The 21,818-nt window shown below is 42.5% G+C and overlaps 1 protein-coding gene across 1 annotated transcript in view; it reads right to left on the minus strand.

Moving 5' to 3' along the window:
- The window catches only part of LOC123726208 (nephrocystin-4), a 96,649-nt gene that overhangs the window by 38,842 nt on the left and 35,989 nt on the right, over positions 1-21,818 (minus strand). Inside the window, exons 5-7 of the mRNA XM_045693142.1 lie at positions 17,041-17,210; positions 14,091-14,155; positions 6,502-6,651 (exon numbers count right to left, since the gene is read on the minus strand). Of these exons, the coding sequence (XP_045549098.1) occupies positions 6,502-6,651; positions 14,091-14,155; positions 17,041-17,210 (385 nt within the window). The remainder of the gene's footprint in view (positions 1-6,501; positions 6,652-14,090; positions 14,156-17,040; positions 17,211-21,818) is intronic.

Genomic DNA, 21,818 nt, shown 5'->3' on the forward strand with positions numbered 1-21,818 from the left:
AATTGGGATTGGGAAGGAGTTATAGATATCTTTGACCGAAGTCCCCACTTAGGGGATGCACTGTTGAGCGCTACATCCCGAGGGGTCCATGCTGATTGTACAGAGATTGTGGCAGCTGGTTAAATGGCGTCCCTTGACAAGGCAAGAACAAGATGTATGTCAGTAGAAGTGCAGTATTATTAAAAGGAGAGTTATACTTGGAATATGGAGAGGAATGGAGGGAAAAAGAGGAGGTCAAAGAGAGAGAGGGAGGAATAGGGTGAGCTTGAGTCAGTTAAAACTGGCAGGAAAGAAGGAGATGGTTTGTTAAAGAAGAATGGTAGAAAGTGTAAGCAGAGTGAGCTGAAGACAGGAGGAGAAATGGAAGTGAATGAGGTCAAAGTATTGGAGGTGGTAGGTGTGGTGAAGTTCTCGGAGCCCGAGGCTTGCACCGAGGGTCAGGATAAAGATGAGTCTGTGACAGTAGGAGGCAGTTAAGAAAGTAGAGGAATGTGGGTCAAGGGGGAGGGATCCTGAGAGGAGTGGTTTGAGTAGTAGATCTGTACCAGTACAGAGGGGTAGGCCAAGATTATATGTTTCAGTGAGATTGGAATTTTGCATTTATAGTAATGGTTATCAACTTTTCTGCAAGGATGGAACGTAAGTCACAGAAAATAGAGGTTGTGGTGGCAGCTGCAGAGAGGTATTTGGGTGTGCAAGACTTGACATCAGAAAAGTTACAAGGTGTGTTAAGTAGTGGTGTCCCATCCTTTCAGGCTGTTGGCCTGAAGTAGGACTAAATAGATTTAAATAGTGGAGTAGGGTGAGTGTAGTAGATGGTAGGGTATGTTTTTTGAACAAAACAATTAAGCAAATTATAAGGGAGTTATACTGCAGTCTAGTAGGTGGCAGTAATGCAACATTTATTGGATGCAAACCGTTGTTTAACCTCATCAAAGAAGGGATTGGGAAGGAACGTTGAGGGATTTCCACATGGAGTGGAGAAACATCAACAATTAGGGCATTAACAGCTAGCTGTAGGTAGCTAGCATGGCAACCTCATATAGTTAGCTAATATTATCGTTTGTTGCCATTTTTGTTAACTACACTGTTTCCAAAAGATAATCATGCTAGCTAGGCTATGGCTGGTTCTGGATTTGTCATAAGCATTTGGGGAAAACTTTGCAAGATGGAAAACAGTATATTTCACTTCGCCATCTGTTGTGATCTCCAAGGTTTTGGTATTTTCCATAAATTGCGGCCTCAAATCCGACATAGAAATAATGAAGATGAAGCTCAGGTGATATGGATAATAGGGATGTAACAATTCACTGATACGCATCGGTCCCAGGTTCAAAAAGACATGAGTGCATCGGTCCATTGGAGTCCAACCCGATCCAAATTAAGCATGCGTTGGTCAGAAAACCAATTCTAACATTATGAGTCACGAATTCACTAATGATTTTACACTCATATTGTTCTATTCTGAAAATACCGCTCATCTGTTGTGACTGAATTGATGCGTCCTCTCCTTCAGTTCAGTAGCCCTGCCTTTCCAACTTGTATGCATGTAACTGCCTATGACTGTTAGATAACAGTGCGCACAGTGCGGGAGACAGCTGGTCGCGCCAACGAGAGGTAGGCCTATCCCTGTTCTAATAGGCTATTCGCAACACTTCTGCGCAACACTTTCAACATTCAGATGCTTTTAAAATGGCTTTTGTAATGTCAAATCCTAGGCTTTATTAGTTGAGTGACAACCAATGGAATTTGCTTGGTCATTGTTACCAAATGCGCTGTAGAAAATTGTGTTTTACGGTAGTTGTCTAGCCTACCGGAGGGGACGCAACTCACATCCAACTGCTGATTGAAAACCCCAATCATTCCGATTTTATTTAGATTGCTCAGGTTCACCATAATAAATAGTTTTGCTTTAAACTGTCAGTGTATTTGGTCATTTTTACATGAACTGTGTAATTTCATAAAGGACAGAAATATTTCTTGCGAGCAGTGCATGGTCGCATTAATTGGTCTGAGCAGGAGAAGCGCTCCATGAAATTCCAAATGGTCTAAACCATTAGCTTTTGAGACTAGATTACAAATCCAAAACTGCATTACATTAATTGTCTAAATGCCATGCTACTTTCTAAAGACAAATATTGACATAGTGCTAGCTAAAAACATTTATCTGCAAAAATGACAAGTGGGTGATGGTGATTTCAGATAAAAATTGCCCCCACCCATGATAGTGGGTGGTAGATGCTCTGTCTGCCCTTTTGGTTCAGCTCAGGTGCGCACACGTGCACAAACATGGCCATCCCATCAGCAGCATATATTCATTTAAAATCGGATCGAATCATATCACATCAATTCGTTCCCTTAAACTGAATCAGCACCGAATCGTTTCAAACTAAAACATACCGTTCCTGTATCTGAATCCATGTATCTAGATGCGTATCGAATCATTCGTGAAAGGAGAGATGCACATCCCTAATGGATAACTATTGAAAGGTTTAGAGACATGCGTGGTTCTACATTGTAATAGACACGGTGCAACCTTTGGTAGTTAGGCTGTTGGCAGGCCTCGGCTACAGTACAGCAAAGTCAAATCCACCCATGCTCATGGTTCTCACAGGGGAAGTGAAATGATAGGCTGCAATGACTTTGCTCATGATGCACGCCGCAAATGACATGTAACAACACCGAGAGCATCGGGCACGAAACACCAATACAAATGTAACAGCTAAACAAAATAGATAAACAAGTTCCTTGAATTTTCTTTTGCTGGTGCCTTTTCATTATAGGACGGACACTTCTGGTTTCAAGCGGCACCAATCAAAGTAGTGCAGCGTCAAAACCACATATCTTGAGGTGATATTAGTTTGCACCCTTTATTTTAATTTGCTCCATGGCTCAGGCGGCCAATTCGACCCAAGGCTGTTTGTCTCAGCTCAGTTGCGGAGAGGAAGAACTCTGCAGCGGTTTCTGAAAAATAAACAATGCCATGCTGGTGAGTGGTAACATTCAAATAAAATCCAGCCCCGAAACCAAACGTTGTCTCATAAGGAAACACACGTCATTGACACAGATATCCATGAATATCCCACTTTGGATTTCCCACTTCAAACTCAAATATATACTTTGACAAAAAAAGTGACTTATTGACTTAAATCATTGTGCGACATAAATTGTAAAGCTCCAGGCATTGTCTTTCAGTAAAAAAAGGAATTCCTGCTGGTACTTTAAACCTCCTATGCTCCTTTGAGACCCCTCTTTCAAAATCACTGAGATCTCATGGTAACCAACATAATGGACAACTGAGCATTTGTATACATGACCCAAAGTATGATGGGATGTTAATTGCTTAATTAACTCAGAAACCACACCTGTGTGGAAGCACCTGCTTTCGATATATAACTCAAGTGTTTCCTTTATTTTGGCAGTTAACTGTAGCTACATGGAATCAAGTGTAACAGTGACTCTCCATTTTAATCATGTTTAATGAAGTTCCTGTTAGCCAGAGCTGACTTTATGTACAATTAAGTCTGTCAGTCCTAATACTCATGTTCACAAAATGGATGTTTGGGGTTTATTTGAAACTTGTTTGTTCTCGGTTTGAAGGACTCCAATGCTAGGATATCTGCACTGTTGAACTGGTACACAAACAGTACATCTCATTGATAAGACAGAGCATGCCCTATGTGCAAAGTATACAGTCGTGGCCAAAAGTTTAGAGAATGACACAATATTAATTTTCAAAGTTTGCTGCTTCAGTGTCTTTAGATATTTTTGTCAGATGTTACTATGGAATACTGAGGTATAATTACAAGCATTTCATAAGTGTCAAAGGCTTTTATTGACAGTTACATGAAGTTGATGCAAAGAGTCAATATTTGCAGTGTTAACCCTTCTTTTTCAAGACCTCTGCAATCCGCCCTGGCATGCTGTCAATTAACTTCTGGGCAACATCCTGACTGATGGCAGCCCATTCTTGCATAATCAATGCTTGGAGTTTGTCAGAATTTGTGGGTTTTTGTTTGTCCACCCGCCTCTTGAGGATTGACCACAAATTCTCAATGGGATTAAGGTCTGGGGAGTTTCCTGGCCATAGACCCAAAATATCTATGTTTTGTTCCCAGAGCCACTTAGTTATCACTTTTGCCTTATGGCAAGGTGCTCCATCATGCTGGAAAAGGCATTGTTCGTCACCAAACTGTTCCTGGATGGTTGGGAGAAGTTGCTCTCGGAGGATGTGTTGGTACCATTCTTTATTCATGGCTGTGTTTTTAGGCAAAATTGTGAGTGAGCCCACTCCCTTGGCTGAGAAGCAACCCCACACATGAATGGTCTCAGGATGCTTTACTGTTGGCATGACACAGGACTTATAGTAGCGGTCACCTTGTCTTCTCCGGACAAGCTTTTTTCAGGATGCCCCAAACAATCCGAAAGGGGATTCATCAGAGAAAATGACTTTACCCCAGTTCTCAGCAGTCCAATCCCTGTACCTTTTGCAGAATATCAGTCTGTCCCTGATGTTTTTCCTGAAGAGAAGTGGCTTCTTTGCTTCCCTTCTTGACACCAGGCCATCCTCCAAAAGTCTTCGCCTCACTGTGCGTGCAGATGCACTCACATCTGCCTGCTGCCATTCCTGAGCAAGCTCTGTACTGGTGGTGCCCCGATCCCGCAGCTGAATCAACTTTAGGAGATGGTCCTGGCGCTTGCTGGACTTTCTTGGGCGCCCTGAAGCCTAGTTCACAACAATTGAACCGCTCTCCTTGAAGTTCTTGATGATCTGATAAATGGTTGATTTAGGTGCAATCTTACTGGCAGCAATATCCTTGCCTGTGAAGCCCTTTTTGTGCAAAGCAATGATGACAGCACGTGTTTCCTTGCAGGTAACCATGGTTGACAGAGGAAAAACAATGATTCCAAGCAGCACCCTCCTTTTGAAGCTTCCAGTCTGTTATTCAAACTCAATCAGCATGACAGAGTGATCTCCAGCCTTGTCCTCGTCAACACTCACACCTGTGTTAATAACAAGAGAATTACTGACATGATGTCAGCTGGTCCTTTTGTGGCAGGGCTGAAATGCAGTGGAAATGTTTTTTGGGGGGATTCAGTTCATTTGCATGGCAAAGAGGGACTTGCAATTCATCTGATCACTCTTCATAACATTCTGGAGTATATGCAAATTGCCATCATACAAACTGAGGCAGCAGACTTTGTAAAAATTTATATTTGTGTCATTCTCAAAACTTTTGGCCACGACTGTAGTGTAGACCCACAGCTTCATTCTTTGTAATGCGTTTCTAAAGAGTTTACTTTGCCACGGGTAGCTGCATACGCACCACAGCTACATCACTTGCACATCGATTGAACTAAGCCAACAGTGTCGGTCCTGAACTATTTATGAGATTGGCCTGAGTACCAGTGCCTAAGATCCCACAACTCAGGTTCTGTCTGGAATGTGGATCCATATTGGGTGTAAAACACACAACAACAAAAAAAGTATGAGGGACAATGGATAAGCTGTGATTGTCAGTGAAGCTGCTTGCCGCCGTGTACTACAGCAATCACCTCTTTCAAACACCTCAGATACCAAATCTCGGGTGATTATACTCATCTCCAGTACAAAGCGGCAGCAAATGTGAATGAACTAAATGCAGGTCCAACATCCAGACAGTGGCAGCTTACTGTAGGTCGGTATGCTTATAGACCCAGAACAGGAAAGGGAGGATTAAGCTACCCAAAACCTTCCACGGACTCATCTTATAATAAACCCCCACACTGTCAAACAGCATTACTGTACATCCTTGTATAAACTTGTTTTTTTTGCAACATTTCAACTTTGGAGGATGATAAAAAAAAAAGTGTGTTGAGAGAGATAGCCTCCTTGAGAAATTCTGTGAAGACAACTACCTACGTCACAAAAGATGAAATGAGAACGCTGTCGCGAAATCCTTCCTCTGTCGAACATAGTGGGCCGAATGGAGAACGCATTTCAAATCATTCCATTTTGAGTGTGTGACTTTCGATTAACGCCCAAATGAGAGCAGCTGATTGTCTATTAAATGTTTACATTCCCAGCGCCTCTGATTAGTTTTTTTCAATTTGGAGACGGTACTAAGTGGTTGAAGGATTACCTCCAGATTGCACTATGGGATTTTTTTCAAATGGCTTTACTGAGGTGTTTTTCAGTCAAATATTGATATAAATTCAGCAGACGATTACATTACAAAAGCCTTTCAAATTAGTTTGAACTAAGGTAAGCAAATGCATTACTGGATTAACAAAGGAGGTGGCGGTAGTTTTATTTTGGTTAATCAGTTTTTATTTCTGTTTTCCGGTTTGATGTTTTGTTAGTTGGTGTGCGGAAATCCTCAAAATATATTGGCCCGCCAAGTTACAACATCACATATATTGAGACGTGACATAGCTTGACAATGGGCCGCCTACTGCAAATAACAACAATGTTAACTGTATGAGGGAAACACTGGCCTGCGGTTTCCACTGTAGTCTTACCTGTAGGGGAGGGCGTAACCCCAGGGATGTTCTCATCTCCAGACACCAGCATGTTCTGGGGGAAGAGGTGCATGGCAGGGGCTAGAGCAGGGTGAGGCTTCAAGCTGCACACCAAATGAGCACCATCGATGGGCGTCAACAGCTTGTTCTCTACACAGACAGAAAAAACACAACATAACACACAGCACATTGTTTTAATCAATATTCCTTTTATCGCAAGAACTTTCATATTACTGGCAATGTCACCAGAGGACTTAATGTTCCGCCACTCTGTAGATGAATATATGATTCCAATCAGCTTTATAGGGGACATGGAGTATTGCCTGTCACGCGCTCCTCACAAACAACTGTCACTCGTCCTGCCGGTGTTAAATAGGCTGCTGTTCCATTTCTAAATATTCTATTTGGCTGCCGAGACCCAGGTCCACGCTCCATTACGTAGCAGGGCTGTTCGCAAGCGAACCTGGGCATGTGGTTTACGAAATGACAGCGTGGAAAAGCATTCCCTCGTCCCCGAAGAGGATATGAAAGAGGAGTGCGGGCGGCTACTTAGGAAATGGCTCTGTGATGTGAGGGACGGGTTGACACATCGATCCTTCAAACAGTCATCCAATGAAAAACCCGGCCCCATGATGCTTTTCATCAACACACAGTCGACGGTGTTGAGCAACAACCTGAGAAAGGCTGCACAGTGAATTTCATGGGTTGTGTGTGTTCAGAAGTACATCCCAGGATCTCTGCCGTGGAATGCGTGGTGATCGCTCACTCTGACAGCTCTGATAATTACATCTTCAAAGGAGACAGTGATGATCATTAATCGAAGCTCTATTCGCTCCCAGTGACCGCCTCTTTATCAGGTTGACAGTGATGATGTATTTGGGAAGCGCCTCCCAATAGGACATTTGGAAAGGTTGATAGGGTTAACTGATGACGGGTTGGTTTATATTCAATTCAATAATCAATGTAAACATTGGGGGGGGGGGGCAGGTGGGAGTGACAGTGTGTTACACCTCCATGGCATCATACATCTCCCCTGAGTGGTACACTACATCACCAAAAGTATGTGGACACCCCTTCAAATTAGTGGATTCGGCTATTTCAGTACACACCCATTGCTGACAGGTGTATAAAATCAAGCACACAGCCATGCAATCTCCATAGACAAACATTGGCAGTAGAATGGCCTTACTGAAGAGCTCAATCAACATGGCACCGTCATAGGATGCCACCTTTCCAACAAGTCAGTTCGGCAAATTTCTGCCCTGCTAGAGCTGCCCTGGTCAACTGTAAGTGCTGTTATTGTGAATTGGAAAACGTCTAGGAGCAACAGCGTCCGTCCTTGGATGCAAGACTCACTACCGAGTTCCAAACTGCCTCTGGAAGCAACGTTGGCACAATAACTATTCGTCAGGAGCTTCATGAAATGGGTTTCATTGGCCGATCAGCCGCACACAAGCCTAAGATCACCATGCCCAATGCCAAGTGTCGGCTGGAGTGGTGTATAGCTTGCCGACTCTGGAGCAGTGGAAACACGTTCTCTGGAGTGATGAATCATGCTTCACCATCTGTCAGTCTGACAAACAAATCTGGGTTTGGCGGATGCCAGGAGAATGCTACCTGCCCCAATGCATAATGCCAACTGTAAAGTTTGGTGGAGGAGGAATAATGGCCTGGAGTTGTTTTTCATGGTTCGGGCTAGGCCCCTTAGTTCTGGTGAAGGGAAATCTTAACGCTAAAGCATACAATGAAATTCTAGACAATTCTGTGCATCTAACTTTGTGGCAAAAGTTTAGGGAAGGCCCTTTCCTGTTTCAGCATGATAATGCCCCCGTGCACAAAGCGAGGTCCATACAGAAATGGTTTGTCGAGATGGGTGTGGAAGAACTTGACTGGCCTGCACAGAGCCCTGACCTCAAGCCCATTGAACACCTTTGGGATGAATTGGAATGCCAACTGCGAGCCAGGCCTAATCGTCCAACATCAGTGCCCGACCTCACTAATGATCGTGGCTGAATGGAAGCAAGTCCCCGCAGCAATGTTCCAACATCTAGTGGAAAGCCTTCCCAGAAGAGAGGAAGCTGGTATAGCAGCAAAGGGGGGGGACCAACTCCATATTAATGCAAATGATATTGGAATAAAATGTTCAACGAGCACTTTTGGTCATGTAGTTTGTTTGATTAGGGCTCATTCAAACCTGGTATACAGTTGTTTCCTGTGTGACACCATTGTTGTGCAAATGTGCAAGTACGCTACTTTGGGTTAATTTCACATCCATCAATTCCATCTTTACAATATGAAACTGTACTGGATGGATGTTAATTTAAAATGCTCTCACTGTGCAGTCATATTATAATTTTGTCTTTTCCAATCCCAGCAACAGGGCCCAGGGGTCCAACCATAGCTCCAAATGGAGGTTGGTACAATGTTGTAGGAGGGTAGAAGCCTTGGAGGATTAATTTCCAATATATGTCCACAATCCAATATATCTATATCAGCAGCAGGCAGCTTTAAGCCATTCCTATAGGCCTCAGAACCTTCAAAGCCAATGATAGGGATTTCAGAGTTAAAGCGGTGAAAAAAGAGGAGGAGTATATCCCTGTTTCCCCGAACCGTCTCACCCCAACCTTTAACTTCCTCTGACAGGCGGCTGCTCGCAAATTCACTTCATCAGGGGAAAACTGCTTAACTCAAAATGGTGCACTCAAATGTGATAAAAAAGTGAACAGAACACTCAAACATGGTTTGAGGACGTCATTGAAGCCACAGCTACACTTGCTGCGCGGCAATTTCAGCGTACGGCAGTGCTTTCATGGAAAACTGGCTCTTGCTGTAGTGGTAAAAAAAAAAGATATGGAGGCGTAAAAATGAAACATTCAAAGCATCTAGCTAGCTGAACACAGATGGGCGCACAGGTGTCGAGATCTCGGTAACTTTTTCATCATTTATTTCATATTATTCATAATGCATCAAGCTTGCCTCTCTGACGCAGCACATGGATTAGGGACTCCAGAAATTCTTCAAGCAGACATCTTGGTACCTTAGTGTCAGGCGAGCAAACTTGGCAGGAGATGAAGCGGAGGTAAAAATGGAAAGGTAGATCAGCAGCATCAGAGGGCTGGTGGATTTCCAAGGGTGACGGGGAAGAAACCGCGTAATAATCAAGATGAATACCAGATGGACTCCATGTGAAAAGAGGGGCTTTATGGGCAAAGTCAGACACTGTTGCATTGATTCAGGCTATTCAAAATGAGAAACAAAATAGCAGATTCCGGTAGAGTAGCAATGATGGCTCAACCGAATCCTTTCAGTACAGTGGTCATTAATTAAAACAACATATATTTTACATTTCAGCCCTACTTTCAACCCTGCATCGATTGCGTTTCCGCAATGATGACAAGATAAAACCCAAGACACCTTCCAATCCGTGGCAGCAGTGGATTTCAATACGGTAATGTGAACACAATGTCGTCTCACTGCACCAAGCACTGTGCCATCTGGTTACCCCCCATTTCCACAGTGGGTCCCAGAGCAGCCCACCCCCCCTCTTCTCCCCCTCTGCCTCCCTTCCATCTCATACTCCGCTTCCCTCCCGGTCAGTCTGGGATTGGGGCTTCGGTAAGCCAAAAAGTCACACCGTCTCCTCCATGATCCCTCTACCCTCCAAGGTCAGTCAAGGAGAAGAGCTTCAGTGGGCCCCAGAGCGACCCCATATCTTCCTTCCCCACCCCCTTTCTCTTGTTTCCCCAGGTGGCACCGGCAGAGGGGCTTAGGTGGCGGCTGGCCGGGGCTGGGCAGGAGAACACAGACTGAGGGGGCTGGCAAGCAGAGGCTCCCTGTCCCCCCTCCTCCTGGCATTGAATAATCCCTACCCCAGGCACTCTACCTGGCATGCTGGGCACACACACGTGCAACGTGGTCATGTACGCAGACGCATACACACAGGGCTGATTTGACAGGCTGACTGGAGGGCCCCATGTGAAGAGCCCCACAGGCATGAAATGTAATGCACGAGCGCTATCCATGCCTGTGACATTCAGGCCCTACCCTACCCAGGTCCGATTGCTTTTGACAAATTTAAGACCCGACCCGAAAATCTAAAATAACTTCCTTCGTTAGTATCCATTAGCTACTCATCTCGGTCTGTCCTCCCCTTCCCTGCACTGCATGTGCTCTGCTGCTGTGTGAGTATCCATAGCAACAGCCCCGCCTTGGCCTGCTCAATGACGAGAGACAAGGTAACTGTTTAACTAGCTACTTTCCGTCACTCTAAACTCCGGAAAATGATTATTTTCTGTGAAATCATTTCTCCTGACGACTCTGACAATGTTGTGGTATTATATTTGATGAGGTTGAAGCACTTCTGACACCATGTTATGACCTTAGTCAGATATCACTGTAGGCTACTGCTCAGCAGAGCACGAGCAAATGGCTCAGATTCAAAATGTTAGTGATCAATTTAGTGATACCCAAGCCCTGCCCGTACCCTAGTAATTGATGAAAAAAAACTGTCCCTAACCCGATGTAAAGTGTCGGGGCCCGTCGGCCTCAGACCGGGTAGCAGAGCTCTACCCAGGTGTAGACTGTGCACTCCAGACCCGTCTTCCTGTATGCATGTCTGTCTGTCTCTATCGGGGTGAGCAGATGATTAGGCAGGAGTGGAGGCTAGATTGAGGAGTACACACTAGAGGAGTACACACTAGAGGAGAAGTGAGAGGTATACTGGAGGGCATTGGACTCAAAATCCTGGCTCAGTTGGAAGAAAATACCACATATTATACCACAAGTAACTAATGTTGAAGCAATGCCTTTTGAACTCTCTTCATTTCACAGCACGTCCTCATCGAGGTAAACAACACTTTTCTTCAAGTGTGAAGAAGAAAATATGCTCTCTTCCAACGAATAGCAGATGAAGCTCTTCCTCAAGAGAACAGGACAATACACGATTGCTGGCCTTCTGCTCCAGAAATAAGGCTCCATTGTGAAAATTAATAGGGTTTCCTTTGTTTGGTCTTGTTATCCAAAGCAGCAAGGTAAACAGCTGTCCTCCTCCTGCCATGTGTGTGAGGAAGAGAGATGCCTGAACATGAAAGCACGCATCGTCAACACGGCCTGAGTGAAAACAAAAAAGGCATCCTACCCCCCAACAGACACTATTTTAATAATTAAATGTACACAAAAGTCCATTTGAGAGAAAGATGCCTTTCCAATATTTATGTGACAAGATAGCAAACACTGCTTCTTGGGATTACAGATGTAGGATCTTAATTTGATCACCCTGTTGCAGGAGAACCTTCCTGCAATACAGGATATTTAAAACTTAAATACACTAAGGTTTAAAAAAAGCTTCTGAAGATTTCAATTTTCAGACTAGATTTTCCCCAAAAAATGTAGCAACCCCTAAAGAAATGTTTCATTTTAATACACATAATAATTCACATTTCCTGCTGCTGCAGGATTACTTTCCTGCTGTAGCAAACTGACTCAAAATAAGATTCTACATCTGTATATTGTTATTCATACATGAGCACAGGGGTTCCCAAACATTTTTGGACCACGGCCCCATTTAGAGATTTAAAAAATGATGCGACAACCACCATGTAAAAAAAGTTATGTAATCAATACAATGTTTCCTTTTTTCATTGAGGCTATGAGTATTACAAATCAGTCTGACCGTACTTTTGACAGCATTTCAATCTGAAGGAAGTATGGTTTGAAGTGACAAATGCATCAGAAAGGCATTGGGAAGTTCAGAAGATCATCACGCAATCATTTTGTATGATCTTCTGTATAATCAAATCAAATGTATTTATAAAGCCCTTTTCTATATCAACAGATGTCACAAAGTGCTTATACAGAAACCCAGCCTCGAACCCCAAACAGCAAGCAATGCAGATGTAGAAGCACGGTGGCTAGGAAAAACTCCCTAGAAAGGCAGGAACCTAAGAAGAACCCTAGAGAGGAACTAGGATCTGAGGAGTGGCCAGTCCTCTTCTGGCTGTGCCGGGTGGAGATTATAAGAGTACATGGCCGTTAAGGACAGATTGTTCTTCAAGATGTCCAAACATTTATACCTGACCAACAGGGTCAAATAATAATCACAGTGGTTTTAGAGGGTGCAATAGGTATAGGAATGACTAATTCCCCCCAGTCTGATTTCGTGCCTATTCTTGTCCACTCTGTTCTAATGAGTTCTGTGCAGCTTACGGCATTGTAGAGGGAAACAGACACATGCGTGTTCCTGAGAGTCTTATCCTTCAGTGATGGGGTCATACTATTTTGTAGCTTAAACCGTTCAAAAGATAGAACCACTTTTGTAGTAAGAAAACAGAAATTGCTCTGTTTATTACAACCACATCTAGTGGCTACCGAGGTTATATGAACCAAGCGTAAAAAAACATTTTTTACAGTTTCTCTTGTGACCCCCTTTTCAAATCCGGTGACCCCACATGGGGTCACAAACGCCAGTTTGGGAAACACTGCATTAGTAAATTGTACTTGGCAATTCTTTGCATTACATTGGTACTATTCCGTCACTGTAAGGCCTTTTTTCGTATTCATAGGAATGACATTCCTGAAGGGCCTGAAATTAGCTCTATAGCAACAGAGTGGCTGGTGAATGTTTTTGGGGCAAATAGCCCATTTCAGGCCACAGCCGAAGTGTAGGCTATAATATGGAAGATACAGCATCTTCTTGTTGATAGTGTATACTGCACCCAGTGGAATAAAATGTTAACACAATTAAATATTGCACAGCTGAATAAGGTAGGCCTATTCTAACATGGTTCAAATGTAAGATTTGGTTAACACACACTAAAATTGTGTTCATTCTATTTGAATTGGCTGAGATGGTTGTGGCTCACCAGACTTACTAAATTTTAGGGTTGTGATGATACCAGTCTCGCAATATTTTTTCCATGGCAAAGATGAAAACACAAAGCAGACTAAACTCATTGGTCCTTTAAAAACCTGCTGTATGTAAAATAGTATGTGCTATATCTTGGAAAATAAATAAATGTGACTCTGGATGACAACATAACGAGGTTTGTTTCCAACATTAGGGCTGTTTTCCTAAAGAAGTTACATCCGCTTTGTGTTTTGTTTCCTTAACACGATACTAACAAGTATCGCGATACTGGTATTGTCCTGGCCCGACTAAATATGATACATGTAATCAGACAGTGGCACCGCCTTTCACAATTAAGAAAGCTTTGTCATTGGCACTCGGGCGCTGAGATCTTTATTAAACACAGCAGACAAAACACAGTGTAATTATAATCAACACAATTGGGGCCCACTACACATGGATTAGAGTGTGTCTGCAAGGGTTCCTCGGAGACTCAATGTTGACATCAACTAGTTGAATTGAATTGCAAAGCGGACCGCAGCGTTTCTGAGGCGGTCGTAAGATCTAGCTTAGTGTATCGCCTGTGTGTGTCAAATGGCATACTATTCCCTTTATAGTGCACATCTTTGGACCAGGCCCCACAAAAAGTAGTGCACTATAAAGGGAATAGGGTGCCATTTGGGACTCACTCTTAGTAGTTGTTGAACAGTGCACTGTTGTAAGAGAGCATATAAAAGACACTTACGCTCTATAGGGTCCCTCAGTAGTGGATGGAGTAGGGTCCTTGGTGTTCCGTGGTACAAACTTAGCCTAGGGACAACAACAAAAAAATGAAGTTGAGAATCAATCAAGACAAGATGGACAAAGAGTGAATCACAATAGACACTGATAGATTTTATTAGAACAGCTTCTTGTGTGTCTATTATACGTTGTTCAGCTATATCTGTGTTCTGTGGATGTTAGATGACTAAGACAGGTGTCACATTAAACACAAAGTGGAAGGCACTTCTCTGTCTGTAAGGTTAGGCTATGTGCAGGAGGCAGGAGCATTAGAAAGATCAAATCATTTGAACTTGGCGCTTGGGCTGGGCAATATGGCCAAAAAAATCACATCTGGATTTTTTCAAACTTATTGGTGATTCATGACATACAGTACCAGTCAAAAGTTTGGACACTCCTACTCATTCCAGAGTTTTTCTTTATTTTTACTATTTCTACATTGTAGAATAACAGTGAAGACATCAAAATTATGAAATAACACATGTGGAATCATGTAGTAACCAAAAAATATATTTTATATTTGAGATTCTTCAAAGTAGCCACCCTTTGCCTTGATGGCAGCTTTGCACACTCTTGGCATTCTCACAACCAGCTTCATGAGTTAATCACCTAGAATGTATTTCAATTAACAGGTGTGCCTTGTTCAAAGTCAATTTGTGGAATTTATTTTCTTCTTAATGTGTTTGAGCCAATCGGTTGTGACAAGGTAGGGGTGGTATACAGAAGATAGTCCATATTATGGCAAGAACAGCTCAAATAAGCAAAGAGAAACGACAGTCCATCATTACTTTAAGACATAAAGGTCGGTCAATGCGTAAAATTTCAAGATATTTTAAAGTTTCTTCACGTGCAGTCGCAAAAACTATCAAGCGCTACGATGAAACTGGCTCTTATGAAGACCACCACAGGAAAGGAAGACCCAGAGTTACCTCTGCTGAAGAGGACAAGTTCATTAGAGTTAATTGCACCTCAGAAATTGCAGCCCAAATAAATGCTTCAGAGTTCAAGTAACTGACACATCTCAACATCAACTGTTCAGAGGAGACTGCGTAAATCAGGCCTTCATGGTTGAATTGCTGCAAAGAAACCACTACTAAAGGACACCAATAAGAAGAAGAGACTTTCTTGGACCAAGAAACACGAGCAATGGACATTAGACCGGTGGAAATCTGTCCTTTGGTCCGACGAGTCCAAAATGTAGATTTTTGGTTCCAACCGCCGTGTCTTTGTGAGACGTAGAGTAGGTGAACGGATGATCTCCGCATGTGTGGTTCCCACCATGAAGCATGGAGGAGGAGGTGTGCTTTGCTGGTGACACAGTCTGTGATTTATTTAGAATCCAAAAGGCACACTTAAACAGCATAACTACCAGAGCATTCTGCAGTGATACGCCAAACCATCTGGTTTGCGCTTAGAGGGACTATCATTTGTTTTTCAACAGGACAAATTACCCAAAACACACTTCCAGGCTGTGTAAGGGCTATTTGACCAAGGAGAGATTGAGTGCTGCATCATAATCACCTGACCTAAACCCAAATGAGATGGTTTGGGATGAGTTGGACCGCAGAGTGAAGGAAAAGCAGCCAACAAGTGCTCAGCATGTGTGGGAACTCCTTCAAGAAAGTTGGATAAGCATTCCTCATGAAGCTGGATGATAGAATGCCAATAGTGTGCAAAGCTGTCATCAAGGTAAAGGGTGGCTACCCTGAAGAATCTAAAATCTCAAATTTATTTTGGTATGTTTAACACTTTTTTGGTTACTACATGTTTCCATATGTGTTATTTCATAGTGTTGATGTCTTCACTATTATTCTACAACATAGAAAATAGTAAAAATAAAGAAAAACCCTTGAATGAGTAGGTGTTTCCAAACTATTGACTGGTGCTCAAAACAAGCGTTGTTCAATTAAAAGGTCAAATACACTGCATTTCAAACAGTCAGTAATAATCTAATGAATTCAGGACTTGTGAAGTTATACCTAGGCTATAACTATAAGCCTTCCACAACCATAAGACCCACTAATAATTTAATTATTTTATCAAAATAGTTTAACCTGCTTTTTTTGCAATAATCAATGATCTGGTTTTCCAGATTGTCTATGAAAATGCCCTTTTTTGTTACAAATTTAACTAGAACCATGCATAATGCACATTCACAAATAATGATTAAGTTATTGTAGTAGGCATTAGGCTACAGAAAATGAACACAGGTCTCAGCAACAGTCTCTGAAGCCCATGTGCTAGTGATTAGCCAGCTAATCTTTATATTTTATGTTTAGCCAAAGCCCAACTTGGATCTATTTGCTAGCTAACAAGGATGAACAGTTGAATTGTTATGAACACACCCTTCTGTCGGTCTCCAACTGTTTGAAAAGCATGTTGCCTTGTCCACTTTGTTCAGATGAATAAAAAAGAAAAATAACAAAACCTTGATTCTCATTAAAACATACATTTAGAATGAATTAAATATATCGCCCAGCCCTACTCGGAGCCCCCAAATACTCTCGGCACGTGACACTGATATAAATGCCACCCTTCAGAGCCTATGCTCCTCCTCCAGGCTAATAGAGGTACAAGTATACAGTAATAATACAAGTATTATACCTGTCGGTTTTAAGTGTTATACAACATTGAATAGACCTATTTCCTACAAGAAAAAGTACACTAGATTTTTTCTTCCCTCAATGACGGAAGGGGTTTTTATTCAGTATCAATCAATTCAGGAATCAAATATTGTTCTATCTTCCTTCATGTGCTAAATTGATGGTGAATTGACCTCAACCCTGTAGTGGTCTAGACCACAGACTAACTACGAGTTGATCATCTCCCATGATAATCCTTCACATGGCTCTTGATGGGAAAATTCTGAGACTGTAATTAAGGTGTGTGTTGTGTATCGGGACATAGATAATCACCTTCTGTCCCCCTCGGTGGCCTGAGGTTCTGTCATGCTGGAGAAGAGGTGCAGGATGGCGAAGCCGCACCCCAGTGCATGCTGGGAGCCGTCTGCCCTGGGCTGTAACGCCACCAGCTCCACCACGGCCACCACGCTTGGTAGACGCAGAGAGGTGTGGAGGTACACCACCTTCAATGGAACACACACACACACACACACACACACACGATTGAATGAGTGAGTGAGTGCCAAGATCATTAGTATTAGTAGGATTAGTATTGAGGTTAAACAGTGCGGTACGCAAAAAAAGACTGGCACAATTGATCATGAACTACTACACCACCTGCAAAGGAAAAGTGAGCTAGTACTGAGCGATAAATGCATTTTGAGGACAGTTCGGTTAGACTATCAAAAAAATTACAGTTTTCGATTTGGTTTCAATAAAATAAAATCCACAATTAAAACAATTAATAAATGTCCCATGATGGTATTAACCATAATTTATTATATAATTTCAGCTGTGTATATTACATTTACTTTATTTGCTGACTTTATTTAATTCCCAGTCATCATCTCATCTCTACAAAGCTGCTGCCTATGCTGTCTGACAAAATCACTATTTTAGTAGTTCTTCAAAATAAATAAGGTATACTTTTGACTGCTAAATACCAACGATCAATCACTTCGATCATGCATTTTTAGGTAGAGATACCTCAAAGCAACTGCTCTTTATCCCTCTTGATTGTGCATTCTTCTGTCTCCCTCTCCGTGTCTGCCCCACACTAAACGAACATAGCAGGCGTAAAAGAAACACAGACCAGACAAGTAGGCCCGCAATGGATTATGGTCATTGTAATTAATTACCTCGGTTTCTGCGCTAAACTACTTTGCTGGTGACATGACATGCTTTGCTGGTGACACTGTCTGTGATTTATTTAGAATTCAAGGCACACTTAACCAGCATGGCTACCACAGTATTCTGCAGCGATACGCCATCCCATCTGGTTTGCTCTTAGTGGGACTATAATTTGTTTTTCAATGACCCAACACACCTCCAGGCTGTGTAAGGGCTATTTGGCTATCTGGCCTCCACAATCACCTGACCTCAACCCAATTAAAATGGTTTGGGATGAGTTGGACCACAGAGTGAAGGAAAAGCAGCCAACAAGTGCTCAGCATACGTGGGAACTCCATCAAGACTGTTGGAAAAGCATTCTAGGTGAACCTGGTCGAGAGAATGCCAAGAGTGTGCAAAGCTGTCAAGACAACCGGTGGCTACTCTGAAGAATCTAAAATATATTTTTATTTGTTTGACACTTTTTTGGTTACCACATGAATCCATATGTGTTATTTCATAGTTTTGATGTCTTCACTATTATTTTACAATGTAGAAAATAGTGAAGAAAAACCCTTGAATGAGTAGGTGTGGCCAAACATTTGACTGGTACTCTATGTTGAATATTGGCCTGTTGGAAAGTACAACTCCCAACTACAATCGCACAGTTCAGTCTTGATCTGATTTATTTAAAGAGAAAGCGAGTGTTCATCTCAAAGTGAACTGAATGATTGACACATTGAGATACAGTTGCACTACATATTACATTCAGGTACTTATGATAAATGTAGGTATTATTGCGCTTGATGTGAAGGAACAGAAACATACACTTTCAAAAAAGAAAGATCCATGGGTGTGAAAAATATGGAGGAAGTGGGTGAAGAAGATATCAGAAAAATCACACCTTTATTTTCAAGCAAAGAGGTAGCCAAAGTCCTCACATTCATCTTGATAATAACAAGTATTTTCAATAGCTTAATGCGGTTAGTATGGGGTGATTATTTCTCATGAAAACATGTGTTCTTTTATATTTGTTATTTTTGGTGAAATTCTCTCTGGGTTTGCCAGTGCAGTTTGTCTCCAGATATTTCCCTGGTTTGTAAATGAGAGCCAAACAGACACCCAGGGTTGCAGAGATCCTATCTCAGTGGGGGGAGGAGAGCATCAAATATAGCATCCTAATAAAGAAGGATTTTCACAGGTACACCCCCTTGTAAGAGAGGGGCTTTTTGGAAATTCTCACTTAACTTCAAATGAGTGGATTCGGCTATTTCAGCCACACCTGTTGCTGACAGGTGTATAAAATCGAGCGCACAGCCATGCATTCTCCAAAGACAAACATTGGCAGTAGACTTTCAACATGGCATCGTAATAGGATCCCACCTTTCCAACAAGTCAGTTCGTCAAATTTCTGACCTACTAGAGCTGCCCCGGTCAACTGGAAGTGTTGTTATTGTGAAGTGGAAACATCTAGGAGCAAAAACAGCTCAGCCGCGAAGTGGTAGGGCACACAAGCTCACAGAGCTGGACCGGCGAGTGCTGAAGCGCTTAGTGTGTAAAAATCGTCTGTCCTCAGTTGCAACACTCACTAAAGATGTCCAAACTGCCTCTGGAAGCAATGTCAGTACAAGAACAGAGCTTCATGAAATGGGTTTCCATGGCCAATCAGCTGCTCACAAGCCTAAGATCACAAAGCTCATTGCCAAGTGTCGGCTAGAGTGGTGTAAAGCTCGCCACCATTGGACTCTGGAGCAGTGGAAACGCGTTCTATGGAGTGATGAATCAGGCTTCATCATCTGGCAGTCCGACGGACGAATCTGGGTTTGGCGGATGCCAGGAGAACGCTACCTGCCCCAATGCATAGTGCCAACTGTAAAGTTTGGTGGAGGAGGAATAATGGTCTTTGGGTGTTTTTCATGGTTCGGGCTAGGCCCCTTAGTTCGTGTGAAGGGACATCTTAACGCTACAGCATACAATGACAATTCTGTGCTTCCACCTTTGTGGTAACAGTTTGGGGAAGGCCCTTTCAGCCTAGTGGTTAAAGCGTTGGGCCAGTAACCGAAAGGTTGCTGGATCGAATCCCTGAGCTGACAAGGTAAAAATCTGTCATTCTGCCTCTGAACAAGGCAGTTAACTCACTGTTCCCCAGGCGCCGAAGATGTGGATGTCAATTAAGGAAGCCCCCCGCACATCTCTGATTGAGGGGTTGGGTTAAATGCGGAAGACACGTTTCATTTGAAGGCATTCAGTTGTACAACTGACTAGGTATCCCCCTTTACTCTTTCAGCATGACAATGCCCTGTGCACAAAGCAAAGTCCATACAGAAATGGTTTGTCGAGATCGGTGTGGAAGAACTTGACTGGCCTGCACAGAGCCCTGACCTCAACCCCATCGAACACCATTGGGATGAATTGGAACGCAGACTGCGAGCCAGGCCTAATCGCACAATATCAGTTCCCGACCTCACTAATGCTATTGTGACTGAATGGAAGCAAGTCCCTGCAGCAATGTTCCAACATCTAGTGGAAAGCCTTCCCAGAAGAGTGGAGGCTGTTACAGCAGCAAAGGGGGGACCAACTCCATATTAATGCCCATGATTTTGGAATGAGATGTTTGATGAGCAGGTGTCCAAATACTTTGGTCATGTATTGTATTTCCCGAAAGAGCATTGCTAGCCTATGCCTTAATAACAAATTAGACTAGGAGAATAATAATATAGGGAGATAAAAATAACCATCTTCGAAGCCACACATAGCCTATAGTCTATATTTGTATTGCTTTAAATGTACAGCATGAGAGTTAAGCATGGTAAATTAGCCAACACATTCTGTGATCTATTGGTCCCGTAAGCCTGTTTGTTTCTAACATCCAGAACAGGAAAAAATGTAATTGAGTGAAAGACGACAAGAGGTAAGCAAGCTTGAAATACAGAGGCAATTTCTGATGACCCCCGTGCCTCAGCCTGTTCATTTTTACTCTGTCGGCTGCTCCGAGTAGGCGGAGATGTATTCAAATTCCAAACCACAGGGGCATCGCATTTTACCCACATCAATCTTTTATCTTCGCCATTTAGTGCACAACATGTTTTAACTCAAAATCACCTCCTGGACATTTTTCAAATGCAGCTGCATCACGGTAAAAAAAAAAAAAAAAGGAAAGAGAGAAAGAGAGGTTGGCTTGTCAGCCAGGCCTTTGCTATTCGGAAGATAGCATCAAGTACATTGTGCCTCGCAGTTTAAAGATCTCGACTTGGTACATGATTCATCATTAACACATTATGCACTTGACCGTGTCAAGAACAATTCAATGATCCAGAAAGTGATGGCTGACAATGTCTTAGAATTCTGCATGGCTGACTCTGAATTAGTATGGAGAAATCCAATACTAAAACGCCATGGAAGAGTCCGATTAGAAATTATGTAGGACAGAAAATGAGTTTGGGGGTGCATGAATTGAAATAGATATTTTTCAAATAGTAATCTTGTCTCGTTCTAGAATGGCCATCGTGCACAGCTTCCGTGCGTGTGCGTGCATGTGTGCGTTGAAAGCACAGAGAAATGTGTTGGCAAACACAAAAACCGTCTGGGCTTAGGAAATGTAACACCCCCCCCCACAAAGAATGTATTTAATTCAATATCCATATATTGAAAACCTTCCCTGTACTTGGTTTGAATAAACAGAGTTGTAGGAATCCATATTTTCTATAATGTTTACTCAAGTTTACTCCGCTGCGATAATACTGATTTGAATTGTGGTGGACATGGTTCAGAACATGGATTTCCAATTCAAAGACGGAGTCCTTCTTTGTCTAGAGCTTCTCTTTGATTCTCCTCCAAATTGATTCCCGTTCAATTCAACTGCTCTTATTCAAATAGCCTTTCTCAATTTGCAGGGATTCCAATACCTGGAGGACAGAGTTTAACAAGCAAACGCAAACTCTAACATGATTGAGATCTTAAAC

The sequence above is a fragment of the Salmo salar genome, chromosome ssa13 (assembly GCF_905237065.1).
Source record: "Salmo salar chromosome ssa13, Ssal_v3.1, whole genome shotgun sequence".
Lineage (NCBI taxonomy): Eukaryota > Metazoa > Chordata > Actinopteri > Salmoniformes > Salmonidae > Salmo > Salmo salar.